At 50.0% G+C, this 18655-nt stretch overlaps 1 protein-coding gene across 1 annotated transcript; it reads left to right on the top strand.

Annotated features, from left to right (window-relative positions):
• The first annotated feature begins 185 nt into the window (after positions 1-185).
• Positions 186-16659, top strand: LOC129021128 (vomeronasal type-2 receptor 116-like). Its single transcript, XM_063657398.1, is given in 10 exon segments — positions 186-264; positions 4902-5027; positions 5115-5253; positions 5502-5581; positions 8341-9179; positions 11339-11549; positions 15282-15498; positions 15500-15588; positions 15591-16058; positions 16061-16659. Coding segments are annotated over 10 exon segments (2367 nt in total). The 3' UTR covers positions 16180-16659.
• Positions 16660-18655: the final 1996 nt, after the last annotated feature.

Here is an 18655-nt window from a genome sequence, read left to right as displayed (position 1 = left end):
CCCGGGCAGGGGCGGGGCTGTGACGCACGAGGCGGCCGGGACCAATCAGAAGCCGCCTGGGATGAGCGCCCCGCCCCCGCCGTGCCCTCCAGTAACCTCGGGCCGCGGTTCCAGTCGCCTTGGCAACGGGTCGCGCAGCGTAAGGTGCGCTGCTGAGGGAAGTGGAGAAGGTGGCGGCTGCGGAGATGCGCATGTACGGTGCGGCCGCGGGGCAAAACGAGGGCGTTCCAGACACGCGACCGTTTTATACAGTGTCCAAGAGTAGTATGTTAAAACATTGTTTTTAATATAAATATGTTTAGTACAAGTATGGCCCAGACTAGGATCGCCACACTTAGCAAATAAAAATACAGGACGTCGGCCGGGCGCGGTGACTCACGCCTGTAATCCCAGCACTTTGGGAGGCCGAGGCAGGCGGATCACGAGGTCAGGAGTTCGAGACCAGCCTGACCAATATGGTGAAACCCCGTCTCTACTAAAAATACAAAAATTACCTGGGCGTGGTGGCGCATGCCTGTAATCCCAGCTACTCAGGAGGCTGAGGCAGGAGAATCACTTGAACCCGGAAGGCAGAGGTTGCAGTGAGCCGAGATCGCTCCATTGCACTCCAGTTTTCCAGCCTGGGTGACAGAGCGAGACTCCGTCCCCCCCCCCCACAAAAAAAAAGAAAGAAAAAAGAAAGCTCAGTTATATGTAAACTCAAGAAAAACAAGGAGGCCGGGCGCGGTGGGTCACGCGTGTAATCCCAGAACTCGGGAGGCCGAGGCAGGCGGATCACCTGAGGTCGGGTGTTTCAGACCAGCCTGGCCAACATGGTGAAACCCTGTCTCTACTAAAAATACAAAAGTTAGCCAGGCATGGTGGCTCATGCCTGTAATCCCAGCTACTCGGGAGGCTGAGGTAGGAGAATCGCTTGACTGGGAAAGCCGAGGTTGCAGTGAGCCGAGACCTGCCAACGCACTCCAGCCTTGCCTGGGCAACAGAGACTCTGTCTCAAAAAAAAAAAAAAAGAAAGAAAAAGAAAAACATGGAATTAATATCAATGTGTCCTATATTTCATATACTTTAACGAAACGTTACATAAGTACATTTCATATAAATAAGTTTTAATATTAATATGTCTACAATGTAACCATGTGCCAGAATAGTAGGATTCCACACATACTCGTTTTGTATCTGAAAATCAGGTGGGGGTGAGATCATGATGCAAGGAGGGTCCTCAGCTCTGGGACTGAGCTCAGGGTAGCTGAAGCTGCTCATTGCTGAAGAAGAAGCAGGAGAGTGTGAGCTAAGGAAGGAGAGGAGGACCCACCTCCAGGGGCCTGGGCCTGACCACCATGCATCTGCTGAACAGCTGTTTATTGAGGGCCTATGTGTACCAGGCACTGTTCTGGACACTGGGGTGGGAGCATATCAGTGAGAGGGACTGATAGGGTTTTAGCCCCTTGGAAGCCCATGTTCATGGGGCAAACACCAGTAAACAAAGCAGATGCTTCATGGAAATATAAATACCTAGAAGAAAATAAAACGGGGCCTGGAGATTAAGAGTCCCAGGAGTGGCAGGGAGGGGAGGGGGTGCCTCAGCTGGATAATCAGAGCTGTGCCTCTGCATCTTCTGTTGCTGGTGGCTGGTCCCTGGAATGTTGTGTGTGAATGCCACTTTGTGCAGAAACCACTATGGGAAAACCAAATTAGGGTGCTAAGGGCTTATTATCCTCCTTCTTGAAAATTAGGCACTTGTAATGACATGGTTCATTTTCTTGGTAGCTGAAATTGGCGTGGCCCTTTGGGGCAGTGAAGGCTCATGTGTGCATTTATAACTGCCACCCATTTGGGAAATCTCCCTTGAGAGAACACTGACTTAGTCTGTCTCTAGAGTCCGGATCTAGACACCATCATAGGCCACCTGGTAACTCTAGATCCATTGGGAGGCAGCCTGGTATCTAGCAGAGGTTTCAGTTTTTTTTGTTTTGTTTTGTTTTGTTTTGTTTTTTTGAAAAAGAGTCTTGCTCTTGTTGCCCAGGCTGGAGTGCAAAGGCGTGATCTTGGCTTACTGCAACCTCCGCCTCTCGGGTTCAAGTGATTCTCCTGCGTAAGCCTCCAGAGTAGCTGGGATTACAGGTGCCCACCACCACACTCAGCTAATTTTTTGTATTTTCAGTAGAGATGGGGTTTTACCATGCTGGCCAGGCTGGTCTCGAACTCCTGACCTCAGGTGATCCACCCGCCTCGGCCTCCTAAAGTGCTGGGATTACAGGCGTGAGCCACCGTGCCTGGCCCAAATTTTTTTTAAGCAGTAGAAATCTTTGTACCAAATTAAATCTTACTCAAAACCCCAATTAAAAAAAAAGTATAAATCAGCTAAAAGCAGAACTGTTATGGGTGCCAGGGGCTAGAAGAAGGGGCAAGGGGAATTCTTTTGGGGGTGATGAAAAGATGCTGAAATTAGATGCTGGTGATGATTGCATAATCCGGAGAATGTACCAAAAACTACTGAACTGTAAAAGGTTTGGCTGGGCACAGTCACTCACACCTGTAATCCAAGCACTTTGGGAGGCTGAGATGGGCAGATCACTTGAGGTCAGGAGTTCAAGACCAGCCTGGCCAACATGGTGAAACCCCGTCTTTACTAAAAAATTTTAAAAATTAGCTGAGCGTGGTGGTGGGTACCTGTAATCCCAGCTACTCTGGAGGCTGAGGCAGGCAAATTGCTTGAACCTGGGACGCAGAGGTTGCAGTGGGTGGAGATTGTGCCATTGCACTCCAGACTGGGCGACAGAGTGAGACTCCATTTCAAAAAAAAAAAAAAAGAAGGGTGAATTTTATGCTGTGTGAATTATATCTCGATAAAAATGTTATTTCGGCCAGGTGCAATGGCTCACACTTGTAATCCCAGCACTTTGTGGGGCCGAGGTGGGAGAATCCCTTAAGCCCGGGAGTTTGAGACCAGCCTATGCAACATGGCAAAACCCCATCTCTACAAAAAAATAGAAAAATCAGCCAGGCATGGTGGCTCTTTCTGTAGTCTCAGCTCCTCAGGAGGCTGAGTCAGGAGGATGACTTGAGCCCAGGAGTTCAAGGCTGCAGTGAGCTATGATGCATTGCCACTGCACTCCAGCCTGGGTGACAGAGTGAGACCTCATGTCTAAAAAAAAAAATGCAGAACTGTTTGAGTTGAAGCTATGGGAGAAGACCTAGAATCCCAGTTTAAAGGACCCCTCTTTGAACCTTTCTAAGGAAGACCGCATGTGGCACCCTTACACTCAAAAATCAATTCCAGATGGAACTGGGCTCCATCTCTACAAAACATTTAAACGTTAGCCTGGCATGGTGGCACATGCCTGTAGTCCCAGCTACTTGGGAGGCTGAGGTGGGAGGATTGCTTGAGCCCAGGAGTTTGCCATCCTGGGCGACAGGGTGAGACCTCATCTCTGAAAAGAAAAAAAAAAGAAAAGAAAAAAAAAGCTCACCAAGCCTGCCCCCAGCTTAGAAAGCTACGACCCTCTTACATACATGGGGCTAACCAACGTGAAGAAAAGTCCGATCTGACTAGTGATCAGGGACACACAAATCAAGAACATGGTGAGGTTTTTTGTTGTTGTTGTTGTTTTGTTTGTTTGTTTTGGAGACAAAGTCTTGCTCTGTCACCCAGGCTAGAGTACAGTGGCACGACCTTGGCTCACTGCAACCTCTGCCTCCCAGGTTCAAGCGATTCTCCTGCCTCAACCTCTCAAGTAGCTCAGACTACAGGCACGTGCCACCACGCCCAGCTAATTTTTGTATTTTTAGTAGAGATGGGATTTCACCATGTTGGCCAGGATGGTCTCAATCTCTTGACCTCGTGATCCACCCGCCTCGGACTCTCAGAGCGCTGGGATTACAGGCGTTAGCCACCACGCCCAGCCTCCTCAGTTCACTTTTTAGTGTGGTATTTTCTCTAAAGTGATAAGGTCTGGAATAATTCACATACCACTAAGTTAATTCTTTTTTTTTTTTTTTTTTTTTTTTTCCTTGAGATGGTGTCTCGCTCTGTTGCCCAGGCTAGAGTGCAGTAGCACGATCTTGGCTTACAGCAACCTCCGCCTCCCAGCTTCAAGTCATTTTCCTGCCTCAGCCTCCTGAGTAGCTGGGACTACAGGCGTGTGCTACTATGCCTGGCTAATTTTTGTATTTTTAGTAGAGATGAGGTTTCACCATGTTGGCCAGGCTGGTCTTGAACTCCTGACCTCAGGTGATCTGCCTGCCCCCGCCTCCCAGTGTGCTGGGATTATGGCATGAGCCACTGCACCTGCCCATATTTTGCTTTTTGCTTACCCGTCCCTTCACCTTGCTTCTGCTTTTACTCAGTTTGCCCTTTATTTAACCTCCAATTCCCTCTATTTTCCTGCCTCACAGCCGCATCTCCTGGGGTTGTGAGCACTATGTTAGGGAGTCACTTTGCAGCCTATCCTCCACCCTCCGCCTGGAACTGGCCTTCCTGACCACAGAAACGCAGCAGCTTAGCCTGGGCCAGCCCTCTGGGGGCTGAACATGCTTTACCCTTGCCTGGGACCCTCTGGGAGCCCCCAGGCAGGAGGTGTTAACCCAGGGCCACTGAAGCTCTGGGGATGTCCCCATCTCCAAACACTGCCAACTGAGGCAGGAGGGCTCAGGCGATTCTTTGCCTCTTGTACCCTCCTGGGGCCTCTCCAAAACCAGTGACCTGGGGACCCTGAGTGCAGCTGCTGCTGGGTTTGCAGAGTCCCTGAGGACACAGTCAGGACTCATCAACCTCCCTCTCTGAAGTCTACAGATGAGGCCTGGGGGCTGTTACCCCTGGCCTGGGCAGAGGCAAAGAAACCACAGGAGGAGGAAGTACAAGTTTTAATGGCCCCGGGTCTGAGTGGCCACTGTTCTCCCAGGGCCTGGATGTCTGGGGCTCCAGCTGTGTCCCCAGCCCCCAGGTCCTGGATTGAGGGGTGAGCTCCCAGATGAAAGCCCCCCATCACTGGTGGAAGCAGCCCACACGGGGGCTGCCGTTGCTGGCTGTCAGCGCACCACAGACATGTTGCTGTGCTCTCTGCTTCCCACCCTTGTGGGATCTCTCTCTGGGGCTGCTGTTTCTGGCCCAACAGGCTGGCGGTTGCCAGAGAAGAGCCCCTGCTTTGACTGTCCAGGGGACGTGGTGGTCAGGGCCAGCTTCTCCATCGTCCACCTGTACAATGTCACCCTGTTTGATTTCACTGCTCCACCAGCTGGCTTGGAGTCTTCAAGGTAAGCAGCTACCAGGGTGTTTGGTGGAGAGCCCCTGAAGGCTGGGGAACCTTCAGGAGTGTCCCTCTAAAGCCTCAGGCAGCGGCTGATTCTCAGAATCCCACCTGGATGGCTGGGACTCGTCCTGTCTGTCTGGATCCTGGTCAGCCCGTCTCACCGGCCCTGCCTTAGCACCTCACTCCATTTTTCCTTCTTGCTTTCTGTCTCTGTCTGAAGCATGGGTTGCTTGCCTCCTCATTGTGCTGCAGCAACTGCACAGGTGAGGCAGAGATTCTCCCCTGTCTTGTCCACCGCCAACCCTTGGCGCTTAGAGCAGTGCCAGGCACAGGTAAGTGTGTTTGTTGAATGAACAAGTGTTTGTGGAATGAACAAATCTCTTCATGAGTTGATCAGCCCAGGGAATTTCTCTTTACCTATGTGTGCCATCACCCATTTCTGTCCCAGTTTCCCAAACTGTCTCTGCAGACAGTTCTTCACATAGTCCCTCCGGTGATTTTTTTCTTTTTTAGAAAATGAATATGTTTACCACTTTATTTTATTTTTGGAGACAGGGTCTGGCTCTGTTGCCCAGGCTGGAGTGCAGTGACTCGATCATAGCTCACTACAGCCTTGACCTCCTAGCTCAAGTGATCCTCCCACCTCAGCTTCTGAGTAGCTGGCACCACAGATGCATGAGACCAGACTCGGCTAATTTTTTAATTTTTTATTTAGTTTTCATTTTCTGTAGAGACAAAGTCTCACGTTGTGACCTAGGCTGGTTTCTAACTCCTGGGTTCAAACAATCCTCCCACCTCAGCCTCCCAAAGTGCTGGGACTACGGGCCAGAGCCACCATGGCTGGCCTGTTTACCTTTATTTAAACATTGCCACAATGTTTTCCAAAGCAACCAGTTCATTTTGCATTCTCACCAGACATGCATAAGACTTCCAGTCACTCCACTTGCCATCACTTGATATTGCCAGGTTATTTTTTCTAATTGAGGAATAATAATTGTATATACTATGGGGTACAATATGATGTCTCGATATATGTATACATTATGGAATGATTAAATTGGGCTAATCAACATATCCATCTCCTCACATCCTTATCATTTTTTGCAATGTGAACATTTAAGATATGATCTTTTTGCAGTTTTGAAATATACATTAATTATTGGTAACTACAGTTCGAATCTGGCAGCTCTACCTGTTGCGTCAGCCTTATGGGTCTGTGTAAACCAATCCGACCAGAGCACCTTTCCGTTCAGACCCCATAACCTTGGCATAGCCTATTTCCTTACTACTCTCTGGCGGTAGGAGAATGTTTTACACCCACACAAGGAGTGTGTTAAAGACTCTGATCCAACAGACCCCACAGACTGAGCAGTTTCATCCTGTGCCTCAGCCACAGGTCAGAAGCAAACACAGACACAAAACCTCGTTGACCCCGATTTCATAGAACTTTATCTTCCGGGGCACGAAGAGTAGTCTCTTCATTGGCAAATCGACAAGCAGGCAAAAACTGACAAAGATCATAGCGTGGCCTAACAACACAAATAGGTTCCGAGTCATTGCCGCTGCCAGTGAAGAATCGTCCATCCACGCTGGGCGAACTGGAACTAGAATCCGAACCCCAGGCCCGGCATGGTGGCTCCAGCCTGTAACCCCGGAGTTGTCGGCGCTGTGGAAACCGGAACTAGAGTCCGAATCCCAGGCCGCGCACCGTGGCTCCAGCCTGTAGTCCCAGAGTTGTCGGCGCTGTGCAAACCGGAACTAGAATCGGATCCCCAGGCCTGCTGAGGCAGGAGGATCACTTGATCCCAGGAGTTTAAGACCAGGCTGGGAAACATAGTGAGACCCCATCTCTACAAAATAATTTTTTTTAACTAGGGGTGGCGGGCAGTGCACATCTGTGGTCCCCTGAGGCAGGAAGATCTCTTGAGCCCAGTAGGTGGAGGATGTAGTAAGCTGTGCTCCTGCCACTGCACTCTAGCTTGGGTGACAGTGAAACCCTGTCTCAAAAAAAACAACAAAAACCCAGCTTGACAAAGAAGCAGAAACATAAGTTTGAAGTGGGCAAAACGAGAGGAATGAACATTAAGTTCAATTATTCCTTGGGGCTGGGTGCTGCGGCTCACAACTGTAATCCCAGCACTCTGGGAGGCTGTGGCAGGCTGATCACCTGAGGTCAGGAGTTCAAGACCAGCCTGGCCTCAAGTGATCTGCTCACTTCTACCTCCCAAGGTGCTGGGATTACAGGTATGAGCCACCACATCTGGCCTTCTTCTTTCTTCCTTTCCTTTTCTCCTTTTTTTTTCTTTCTGTGCCTGCTTGGCTTGCTCTCTCTCCCCTCCCTCCCTCCTCCATCCCTCCCTCCTTCCCTTACTGCCTGCCTTCCCTCCTTTCTCTGTCTCTCTGTCTGTCTGTCTCTCTGTCTGACTCTGTCTCTCTCTGTCTCTGTCTCTCTTTCTCTCTGTCTCTCTGTGTCTCTCTCTGTGTGTGTCTCTCTGTGTCTCTGTCTCTCTCTCTCTGTATCTCTTTCTCTGTGTGTGTGTCTCTCTCTCTGTGTCTCTTTCTCTGTGTGTGTGTCTCTCTCTCTCCATGTCTTTTTAGAACAGGGGTCTTACTGTGTTGCCCAGGCCGGTCTCGACCTCCTGGGCTCTAGCAGTCCTCCCAACTTGGCCTCCCAAAGCACTGCGATATACGTGAGCCACCATGCCCAGCCTTATGTGGGACTTTTTTTTTTGAGACGGAGTCTCATTCTGTCACCCAGGCTAAGGTGCAGTGGCGCGATTTCAGCTCACTGCAACCTCTGCCTCCCGGTTCAAGTGATTCTCCTGCCACAGCCTACCAAGTAGCTGGGATTACAGGCACCCACCATCATGCCTGGATAATTTTTGTATTTTTAGTAGAGATGGGGTTTCACTTTGTTGGCCAGGCTGGTCTTGAACTCCTGACCTCAAGTGATCTGCCCGCCTCGGCCTCTCAGTGCTGTGATTATAGGTGTGAGCTTTCAGTGACAAAATTGGGGGACCCACCCAGGGCCACCAGGGACGTATGGGTCAACCTGGCTTTCTTTGAACCTGGTGGTCAGCAGGTGCCTGAGCTCCTGCTCCTCACCCCTCCCCATTGCCCTGGCCTCTTCCCGCACAGGTCAGTCCCTCCTCCACACTGGCCAGCCTCAGCGACAAGACCCAGTTCCCATCCTTCCTTTGGACCCTGCTCAATCACCTCACGACCACCCACGCAGTGGTGCAGCTGGTGCTTCACTTCCGATGGTCTTGGGTGGGCGTCCTGGCGCAGGGGGATGACTTTGAGCTGCAGAACAGCTCTCTGGTCGTCCAGGAGCTGGGCCAGGCTGGGGTCTGTATCGAGTTCCAACTCCACATCCCCACCCGGGCGTCCCTGAAGATGAAAAACATCATCCGGCAGATGGAGAGCTGTACGGCCACCATCATCCTGGTCTTCCTTAACAGCTAGCACTTCCGACTCATCCTGCAGTGCCTGGCAGGCTGACGCATCCTGGGCCAGGTCTGTGTCAGCTGGGACACTCTGCACATGGCGCTGGCCCTGACCGTGCCAGTGCCTTCTGGGTCCTGCAGGGCTCATTCAGTCTCCTGCTTTGCAACAGCCAGCCCCCCGACTTCCCTACGCCCTGCCAGGACCCCAGAAATGTTCATATGGAGATTCTGGGAGGTCACCTTCAAGTGCACATGGCCCCATAGGAGCTGGGGGCCAGCAGGGAAAAGCACAGCAGCTGTGGGAGTCCAGTTCTGCTCAGGAAATGAGAGTCTGAGGGTTGACCACTACCCTTTCCAGAAGGAGAGTAAAGTACACATCACCTACACAGCGTTCTACACCATTGCCCAGGCCCTGCAGGCTCTGGCAGGCTGCAAGCATGGGGACCAGGGGTGTGCTGATGCCTGGGACTTCCATCCCTGGCTGGTGAGAGGCGAACGTGTGGAGTGGGGCTGAGCATGGTGGCTCACGCCTGTAGTCCCAATACTTTGGGAGACCAATGTAGGAGGATCACTCGAGCCCAGGAGTTCAAGATCAGCCAGGGAAACACAGTAAGACATTGAATCTATAAAAAATTTTTTAAATCAGCCAAGCGTGGGCCGGGCACGGTGGCTCACGCCTGTAACCCCCACACTTTGGGAGGCAGAGGCAGGTGGATTACGAGGTCAGGAGATTTTGAGACCATCCTGGCTAACACAGTGAAACCCCATCTCTACTAAAAATACAAAAAATTAGCCAGGCGTGGTGGTGGGCGCCTGTAGTCCCAGCTACTCAGGAGGCTGAGGTAGGAGAATTCCTTCAACCTGGGAGGCAGAGCTTGCAGTGAGCCGAGATTACACCACTGCACTCCAGCCTGGGCGACAGAGCGAGACTCTGTCTTTAAAAAAAAAAAAAAAAAACAGGCGTGATGGTGCACGCCTGTAGTCACAACTCCTTGGAAGGCTCAGGTGTGAGGATCGCTTGAGCCCAGGAGGTCAAGGCTACAGCAAGCCACGATGGTGCCACTGCACTCCAGCCAGGGCAACAGAGCAAGACCTTGTCTCAAAAACAAAGTGTGGAGTAGATGATTCAGGGAAGGGCAGACAGCAGGAAACTCACTTGGTCTCCTATCGGGGGAGGACAGGGGCAGTGCTCCTCAGTGAGGATATCTTGTGTTCACAGCCCTGAGCCACATCTTAGCAGGAGCACTGGACGAAGAATTTTTTTTTTTTTTTTCTGAGACGGAGGTTTGCTCTGTCCAGGCTGGAGTGCAATGGTGTGATCTCAGCTAACTGCAACCTTTGCCTCCTGGGTTCAAGCAATTCTTCTGCCTCAGCCTCCCAAGTAGCTGGGATTACAGGCATGTGCCATCACGCCTGGCTAATTTTGTATTTTTAGTAGAGATGGGGTTTCACCATGTTGGTCAGGCTAGTCTTGAATTCCTGACCTCAGATGATTTGCCCACCTTGGCCTCCCAAAGTGCTAGGATTACAGGCATGAGCCACCGTGCTGGGCTGAGGAATTTTTCGTTTCGTTTTGTGTTAAGACAGCGTTTTGCTCTGTTGTTCAAGCTGGAGTACAGTGATGCGTTCACAGCTCACTGCAGTCTCAACCTCCTGGGCTCAAGCGATCCTTCAGCCTCCTGAGTAGCTGGGACTACAAGCATGCACCACCACGCCCAGCTAATTTTTGTATTTTCGCCATGATGCTCAGGCTGGTCTCAAACTTCTGGGCTCAAGCGATCTGCCCACTTTGGGATTAGTGCTGGGATCACAGGCATGAGCTACCATGCCTGGCCAGGATGAGGAGTCTTAAGTCCATACTAGCTTTGTGACTGAGGGATCAGGATGTCTAGGTGTTCAGGGACCGACCTGTGTAGGTCCTGCCAGGATTTTACTCCACTTGGAGTGTGATGGGAAGACCAAGGAGGAAGTGTTTGCTCAGATGGAATCCCTGGAGCAAGGGCCACACTGTGGCTTTTGTGCGTTCCTTCCTCCATGGAAAAAAAATTCTTAATTCAATTTTACCATTGCCTTGGTATAAAGATGAATATATCCTGGGCTGGACTCATTACTATATGTTCATTATTACTTTTTTTTTGAGACAGAGTCTTGCTCTGTCGCCCAGGCTGGAGTGTAGTGGCATGATCTTGGCTCACTGCAACCTCCACCTCCCGGGTTCAAGTGACTCTTCTGCCTCAGCTTCCTGAGTGGCTGGGATTACAGGCGTGAGCCACCACGCCTGGCTAATTTTTGTATTTTTAGTAGGGACGGCGTTTCACCATATTGGTCAGACTGGTCTTGAGCTCCTGACCTCGTGATCCGCCTGCCTCGGCCTCCCAAAGTGCTGGGACCACAGGCTTGAGCCACTGTTCATGGCCCATTAATTACTTTTTAATTTTTTTCTTTGCTTTTACAAGCAGTTAACATTAGAACATTTTCATGGGCCCCTGCAAATATCACAGCCCTGGGTCTCCCGTGCCTCATGGATACATTGGCCCTGTCTGAGGCAGCCCCTGCTCACCACAGTGGCTGAGGGCCTGATGCATTTTGCACAGGCCCTGGGACTGGCCCTGTCCATCTACAGTGTCATCCATCCTTCCCCAGCTGCTTCATCCTCTCAGGAACGTGCATTTCAAGACCCCCGATGGGACAGAGATCATGTTTGATGCCAGCGGAGATTTGATTACAGAATTTGACGTTGTCCATGGACAGAAGACCACTGAGGGCCAATTCCACTTTGTCTACATAGGCATAATCAACCCGCGAGCCCCTCTGGGAGACAGAATCACAGTGCATTTGACGAAGGAGGACCTCTAGGTGAGTTTCCAGGGTGCAGAAATGATCCCAGTTCTGGTGTATTCGAGTCAGAGGGAAGTACAGAGGCCAGCGGTGTCCCTATTTGGTACATGAAGTTGGTGCAGCTCTAAATTAGACCAGTCATAACTCAGCTATGCTGTTTAGGGATACTGAGTCCTTCTCTGAGTGAGGAAAGGCATTTACTCACCACCCAAAATGAAAGTATTAGAGTCACACAAGCTGAATTAGAGTCTACATCAGGAGTTTTTTCTGTAGTATTTTTCAGTGTGTCAGTATTCCAGGATCTGCCCAGTGAAGGTCAATAGTTTACCTGGGAATACACTTTGCCAAACACATAGAAACAATGCTTATCACTGGCTTGCTGTCAGTAAATATGTGGGTAAATCTCTGTTCGAGGCTCTCAGCTTTGAAGGCTGTGAGATCCCTGATTTCCCACTCCACACCTCTATATTTCTGTGTGTGTGTCTTTAATTCCTCTAGCACCGCTGGGTTAGGGTCTCCCCGACTGAGCTGGTCTCAGCACTTATTATTAACAGTGGCTGAAAGAGAAAGAATGAATAAAGGTCATTATTATTAGGTAAATGTTTTATTGAAATATATAGACAAATGTATAGATCGTAAGCGTGCAGCCCAATGAATTCTCACCTGGCAAACATTCCGTGTCCCTGGTCCTCTCATCAAGAAACAGAGCACAACCTGGCCCCCCCAGAAGCTTTCATACCCCTCCCAGCCATTGTCTTCTCCCTGCGACCCATCCACCGCCCTGACTTCTATTGGTGTCAATGGGTTTTGCTTGATTTTTAAATGTCCTATAAGTGGAATCACACAGTGAATGTTCTTTTGTGTCTTGCTTTTTCCTCCCAGTTGTTTGTGAGATTCATCCTAGTGGTGGTTTTGTGTGGTTGTGGCTTTCTTGTTCTAATGACTGGTGGGATCCCATTGTGTGGACGCACCACGGCTTCTTCATCCACTCCAGCAGGGATGGGGGATTTGAGAAGCCTGCTGATCAGCGGCTGCAATGAGCAGTGTCTCATTGTTGTGTCTTTTGGGGACATACAGGTGAATTTCTGTTGGGTGTGGCATTGCTGGGCCACAGGTAGACATACCTGCAGCTTTTCTTTTTTTCTTTTTTTGAGAAGAGGTCTCACTCTGTCGCCCAGGCTGGAGTGCAGTGGTGTGAACGTGGTTCACTGCAGCCTTGATCACCTGGGCTCAAGAGATCCTCCCACCTCAGCCTCCCGAGTAGCTGGGACTACACATGCATGCCACCCCACCATGCTTGGCTAATTTTTAAAAAAATTATTTTTGTAGAGACAGGGACTCATTATGTTGCCCAGGCTGTTCTTGAACCCTTGAGCTCAAGCAATCCTCCTGCCTCAGCTTCCCAAAGTGCAGGGATTATAGGCCTGAGGCACCATGCCAGGCCATAGCTGTGGCTTTAACAGACACTGGTGGTGGTTCCAGTTCACACTCCCACTGTGAGCATAGGCAATGCCCAGTTGCTCCCTGCATTAGTTTCTATAGCTGCTGTAACAAATTACCACAAGGGTATGAAACAAAGCACATTTCTTATCTCACAGTTTTTATGGTTCAAAAGTCCGAGTGCAGCCGAGTGTGGTGGCTCAGACCTGTAATCCCAGCACTTTGAGAGGCCAAGGTGGGAGGATCGCTTGAGCCCAGGAGTTCAAGACCAGCCTGGGCAACAGGGTGAGGCCCCTGTCTTTACAAAAACAATAATAAAAAAAATTAGCTGGGTGTGGTGGTGCATGCCTGTAGTCCCGGCTACTCGGGAGGCTGAGGGGGAAGATGGGAAGATGGCTTTACCTGGGAGGTGGAGGTTGCAGTGAGCTGTGATCAAGCCACTGCATTCCAGCCTGGGTGTCAAGAGTGAGACCCTGTCTCAAACAACAAAACAAAAAGAGCAGTTGTTGTTACTACTTGGAAAAAATTAACCATTTAAAAAAAACATGCAAACATGTATACGGGCTGTGTATTTTTCCTTGTGCCTCAGGATCTAATGTGGCCCATCCCATCACTGGTATCTCAAAATTATAAATCAGTGTGGGGGAAAGAAAGAGATTAGACTGTTACTGTGACTATGTAGAAAAAGGAAGACATAAGAAACTCCATTTTGATCTGTACTAAGAAAAATTCTTCTGCCTTGAGATGCTGTTAATCTGTAACCCTAGCCCCAACCCTGTGCTCACAGAAACATGTGCTGTATTGACTCAAGGTTTAATGGAGTAGGGCTGTGCAGGATGTGCTTTGTGAAAAATGTGTTCGCAGGCAATATGCTTGTTAAAAGTCATCGCCATTCTGCAGTCTTGAGTACCCAGAGACACAATGCACTGTGGAAGGCCGCAGGGACCTCTGCCCAAGAAAGCCTGGGTATTGTCCAAGGTTTGCCTGCCTGAGACAGCCTGAGATGTGGCCTCGTGGGAAGGGAAAGACCTTACCATCCCCCAGCCCAACACCTGTAAAGGGTCTGTGCTGAGGAGGATTAGTGAAAGAGGAAGGCCTCTTTGCACTTGAGATAAGAGGAAAGCATCTGTCTCCTGCTCCTCATCCCTGGGAATGGAATGTCTCGGTATAAAACCTGATCGTACATTCTATTTACTGGGATAGGAGAAAACCGTCTTATTGCTGGAGGTGAGACATGCTGGCAGCAGTACTGCTCTTTACTGCACTGAGATGTTTGTGTAAAGTCAAACATAAATCTGGCCTATGTGCACATCCAGGTGTGATACCGTACCTTGTTTTAATATGAATACTCTCCCTTAGCTGAGAAAACTGGATGGACTCCATTTGGCTCCTTCATTTGGAAGACATCAAGGGCTCGTTACCCATTCCCTTCCTCAAGGACTTAACTTGTGCAAGCTGACTCTCAGCGTATCAAAGAGTGCAATTAACTGATAAGGTACTGTGGCAGGCTATGTCTGCAGTTCCCAGGAATTCGCTCGGGTGATAGTACCCTAAAGCCCCCGCATTTGTGTCCGGCAGATAGCACCCAGAGCCCCCGCACCTATCACCTTGTGATGAATTTAAAGCCCCTGTACCTGGAACTGTTTGTTTTCCTGTAACCATTTGTCTTTTTAACTTTTTTTGCCTGTTTTACTTCTGTAAGGTTGCTACAGCTAGGTTCCCCCTCCTCTAAACCAAAGTATAAAAGAAAATCTAGCCCCTTCTTCGGGGCTGAGAGAATTTTGAGCACTAGCCATCTCGGTCACCAGCTGATAAAGGACTCCTGAATTAGTCTCAAAGTGTGGCGTTTCTCTATAACTCGCTTGGTTACATCACAGGCACAGCACCTTTCCTTAAACTTATTTATGACACAGAGTCCTTTGCTCACGTTTTCCTGCTGACCCTCTCCCCACCATTACCCTGTAGTCCTGCCACATCCCCCTTGCCAAGATAGTAGAGACAGTGATCAATAAATACTGAGGGAACTCAGAGACCAGTGCCTGTGTGGGACCTCTGTATGCTGAGTGCCGGTCCCCTGAGCCCACTTTTCTTCCTCTATACTTTGTCTCTGTGTCTTATTTCTTTTCTCAGTCTCTTGTCTCCACCTTGCGAGAAATACCCACAGGTGTGGAGGGGCAGGCCCCCTTCAATCAGTAATGAATAGATGTGAAACGCTGGTAAGGCTGGTTTAGTGCATAGGGAGCCTTCCTTCACATGGCTGGTGTCATTATGATCCTGTGGCAGACGCAGGGATGTGTGTCTCCCACAGGTACGAAGAGATGTCTTCTGTGCCCAGAGAAGCAGCACTCGAGCTGCACCAGAGATGGCTGCCTGCCCAGGATAGAGACCTTCCTGGCCTTTGACGACCCCCTGGGACTCACGCTGGCCAGCCTGGCAGTGCTAGTCCTCAGACTGTTCCTGAAGCACCGAGACACACCTGTGGTCAGGGCCAACAACAGAGCTCTCAGCTACATGCTGCTCATCTCCCTGTGCCCTCTGTCCCTTGCCCTTCCTTGGTTGTCCCACAGCTGCCACCTGCCTCCTCTACCAGACCACAATTGCTGTTGTGTCCACCATAGCAAGACCCTCACTGTGGTCTTGGCCTTCAGGGTCACCAAGCCAGGGGACAGGGTCTGGGTGTGCCTGGGACCTGGCGCTTCCACCTCAGTGGTCCTTGCTGCTTCCTTGTTGCAGGTTGTTCTCTGTGGCATCTGGCTGGGCACTTCCCCACCACTCCCAGACGGGGACATGGCCTCAGAGCCCAGCCACATTGTCATCCAGTGCTGAGAGGGCTCTGCTGTCGCTTTGTCCTGTGTGCTGGGCTACCTGGGCCTCCTGGCTGGGGCCACCTTCTTTGTGGCCTTCCTGGCCAGGGGTCTGCCAGACGCCTTCAACGAGTCCAAGTTCCTCACCTTCAGCATGCTGCTTTTCTGCAGCTTCTGGACAACCTTCCTGCCCCTGTACCACGGCACACAGGGCAAGTCCACTGTGGCCGTGGAGATCTTTTCCATCCTGGCTTCCATGGCAGGGCTGCTGGGTAGCATCTTCGTCCCAAGTGCTACATCATCCTGCTAAAGCCCGAGCGGAATGCCCCAGACTGGGTGAGGCAAGGACACCGGGATCGGTGGGAAAGGTGGAGCCAGGAGCTCCTCAGACCTGCGCCATAAACCCACGTGAGCCAGGCCTTGTTGAAGATATCAGGGCCCCTGATTTGAGCTCTGGGCTTCTGTGTGGATTAAAAGAGAATTAAAGGATGGGCATGGTGGCTCACGACTGTAATCCTACCACTTCGGGAGGCCGAGATGGGTAGATCACTTGAGGTCAGGAGTTCAAGACCAGCCTGGCCAACATGGTGAAACCCTGTCTCTACTCAAAATACAAAAATTAGCCAGGTGTGGTGGTGTGCACCTGTAATCCCAGCTACTTGGGAGGCTGAGGCAGGAGAATCACTTGAACCTGGGTGGCAGAGGTTGCAGTGAGCCAAGATCATGCCATTGCACTCCAGCCTGGGTGACAGAGCAAGACTCCGTCTCAAAAAAAAAGAATAAATAAAATTCAACAATAAGAAAACAACCAATTTCAACCACTTTTTTTTAAAGCCAAGCAAAACATTTGAACACAGTTCACCAAAAAAGATATGCAAATGGCAAGGAAGCATATGAAAAGATGTTTAACGTTAGTAATTAGGGAAATCAAAATAAAACTACAGTGCATTACCAATACACACCTATTAGAATTGCAAAAAATAAACCATACCGTGTTGCCAAGGATATGGAGGAATTACAACTCTTATACAGTCATTGACCTACATGACTTAGAATGGTTCAACTTATGATTTTTCAAAATTATGATGGTACACAAGCTATACAAATTCAGTACTCTCCTCAACTTGATGGATTTATTTGGGTATTGTAAATCATTTGATTCATGATATTTTCAATTTACCATGGGCTTATTTGGACCTAACCCTATCGTAGTTCAGGAGCATCTGTGCATTGCTGGTGGGAATGTGAAATGGTACAAACACTTTGGAAAACAAATGGACGGTTTCTTAAAATGTTGAACTTTTGGGGGACATGGTGGCTCACGCCTGTAATCCCAGCACTTTGGGAGGCCGAGGCAGACGGATCACGAGGTCAGGAGATTGAGACCATCCTGGCTAACACGGTGAAACCCTATCTCTACTAAAACGAAAAAATTAGCTGGGTGTGGTGGCGGACGCCTGTAGTCCCAGCTACTCGGGAGGCTGAGGCAGGAGAATGGTGTGAACCCGGGAGGCGGAGGTTGCAGTGAGCCGAGATCGCGCCACTGCACTCCAGTCTGGGCGACAGAGCGAGACTCCATCTCAAAAAAAAAAAAGTTGAACTTTCATTTCCTATATGATCCAGCCATTCTACGCCTAGGCATTTATCCAACAGGAAAGGAAATGCGTGTCCTTAGGAAGACTTGTACACGAATGTTCACAGAAGTTTATTTTTAACAGCCCCAAATAGAAACAGTTTACATGTCCATGGACAGATGCGTGATAAACAATTGTGGTGCATCCATGAGATGGAACACCACTCAGCAATAGAAGGAATGAGCTACTTAAATATGCAATAAAATGGATAATCTCAAAATAATTATGCTGAGTAAAATAAACCAGATCACAAGAGTACACTCAAATGTGTCACTGCATTTATATACAACTGTTAGAAAATCCAAACTAATCTGTGTATATAACAGAAAGCAGATTGGCGGTGGTTTGAAAGCAGGGCAGAGAGGGGCGTGGAATGCTGAACGGAGGGGCTTCAAGGATCCTGGGAAACCAGAGCTAGTGATGGTTTTGCGAGTTTAGATATTTGCCAAAACGCATGCAGGCGAGCGCCGTGGGAGGGAGGAAGGGAGGGCGGGTGCACAGCCGGAGGCCCCCGGGGCTGGAGGAGGCGCTTGCCGCCTGGCAGGGTTCCCCCAACATCCCCGGGGCCGCGACTGAAGTGGCTGAGGCCAACCCAGGGCCCAAAGCGCCGGGCAAGCGCTGAGCCCGTGGCTTCGGCTGGGCAGGTTCTTAATATTTTATTACACATATATACGCATACATATACTTACACATATATTTATATATGTATGTGTACACATAACTATATACAAATTATACAAAATATATGTAATTAAATATATATACATATGTACATAACTTTATTTATTTTGGAGACAGGATCTCACTCTGTCGCCCAGGCTGGAGTGCAGTGGCAGGATCATAGCTCGCTGCAGTCTTGACCTCCTGGACTCAGGTGATCCTTCCACCGCAGCCTCCGGAGTAGCTGGGACAACAGGTGGGCGCCAACACGCCCGGCGAATTATTTGAAGCTTTTTTAGGACATCAGGCGGGAGGGCCGTGTCTCCCCATGCTGCCGGGGTTGGCGAAACCCCATCTCTACTAAAAATAGAAAAATTAGCCGGGCGTGGTAGCCCGCGCCTATAATCCCAGTTACTGAGGCAGAATCGCTTGAACCTGGGAGGCGGAGGTTGCAGTGAGCCAAGATGGCACCATTGCACTCCAGCCTCCCATAATAGGTGCATCCAAGATGATGGTATGACCCTGCCTCTGCCACCTCCCCATGCTGCCCGGGGCTCAAGCGATTCTGCCGACTTGGCCTCCTA

Source organism: Pongo pygmaeus, chromosome 20 (genome assembly GCF_028885625.2).
Source record: "Pongo pygmaeus isolate AG05252 chromosome 20, NHGRI_mPonPyg2-v2.0_pri, whole genome shotgun sequence".
Lineage (NCBI taxonomy): Eukaryota > Metazoa > Chordata > Mammalia > Primates > Hominidae > Pongo > Pongo pygmaeus.
Note: the sequence above shows the minus strand (reverse complement) of the source record. Positions and strands in the feature narration are given on the sequence as shown.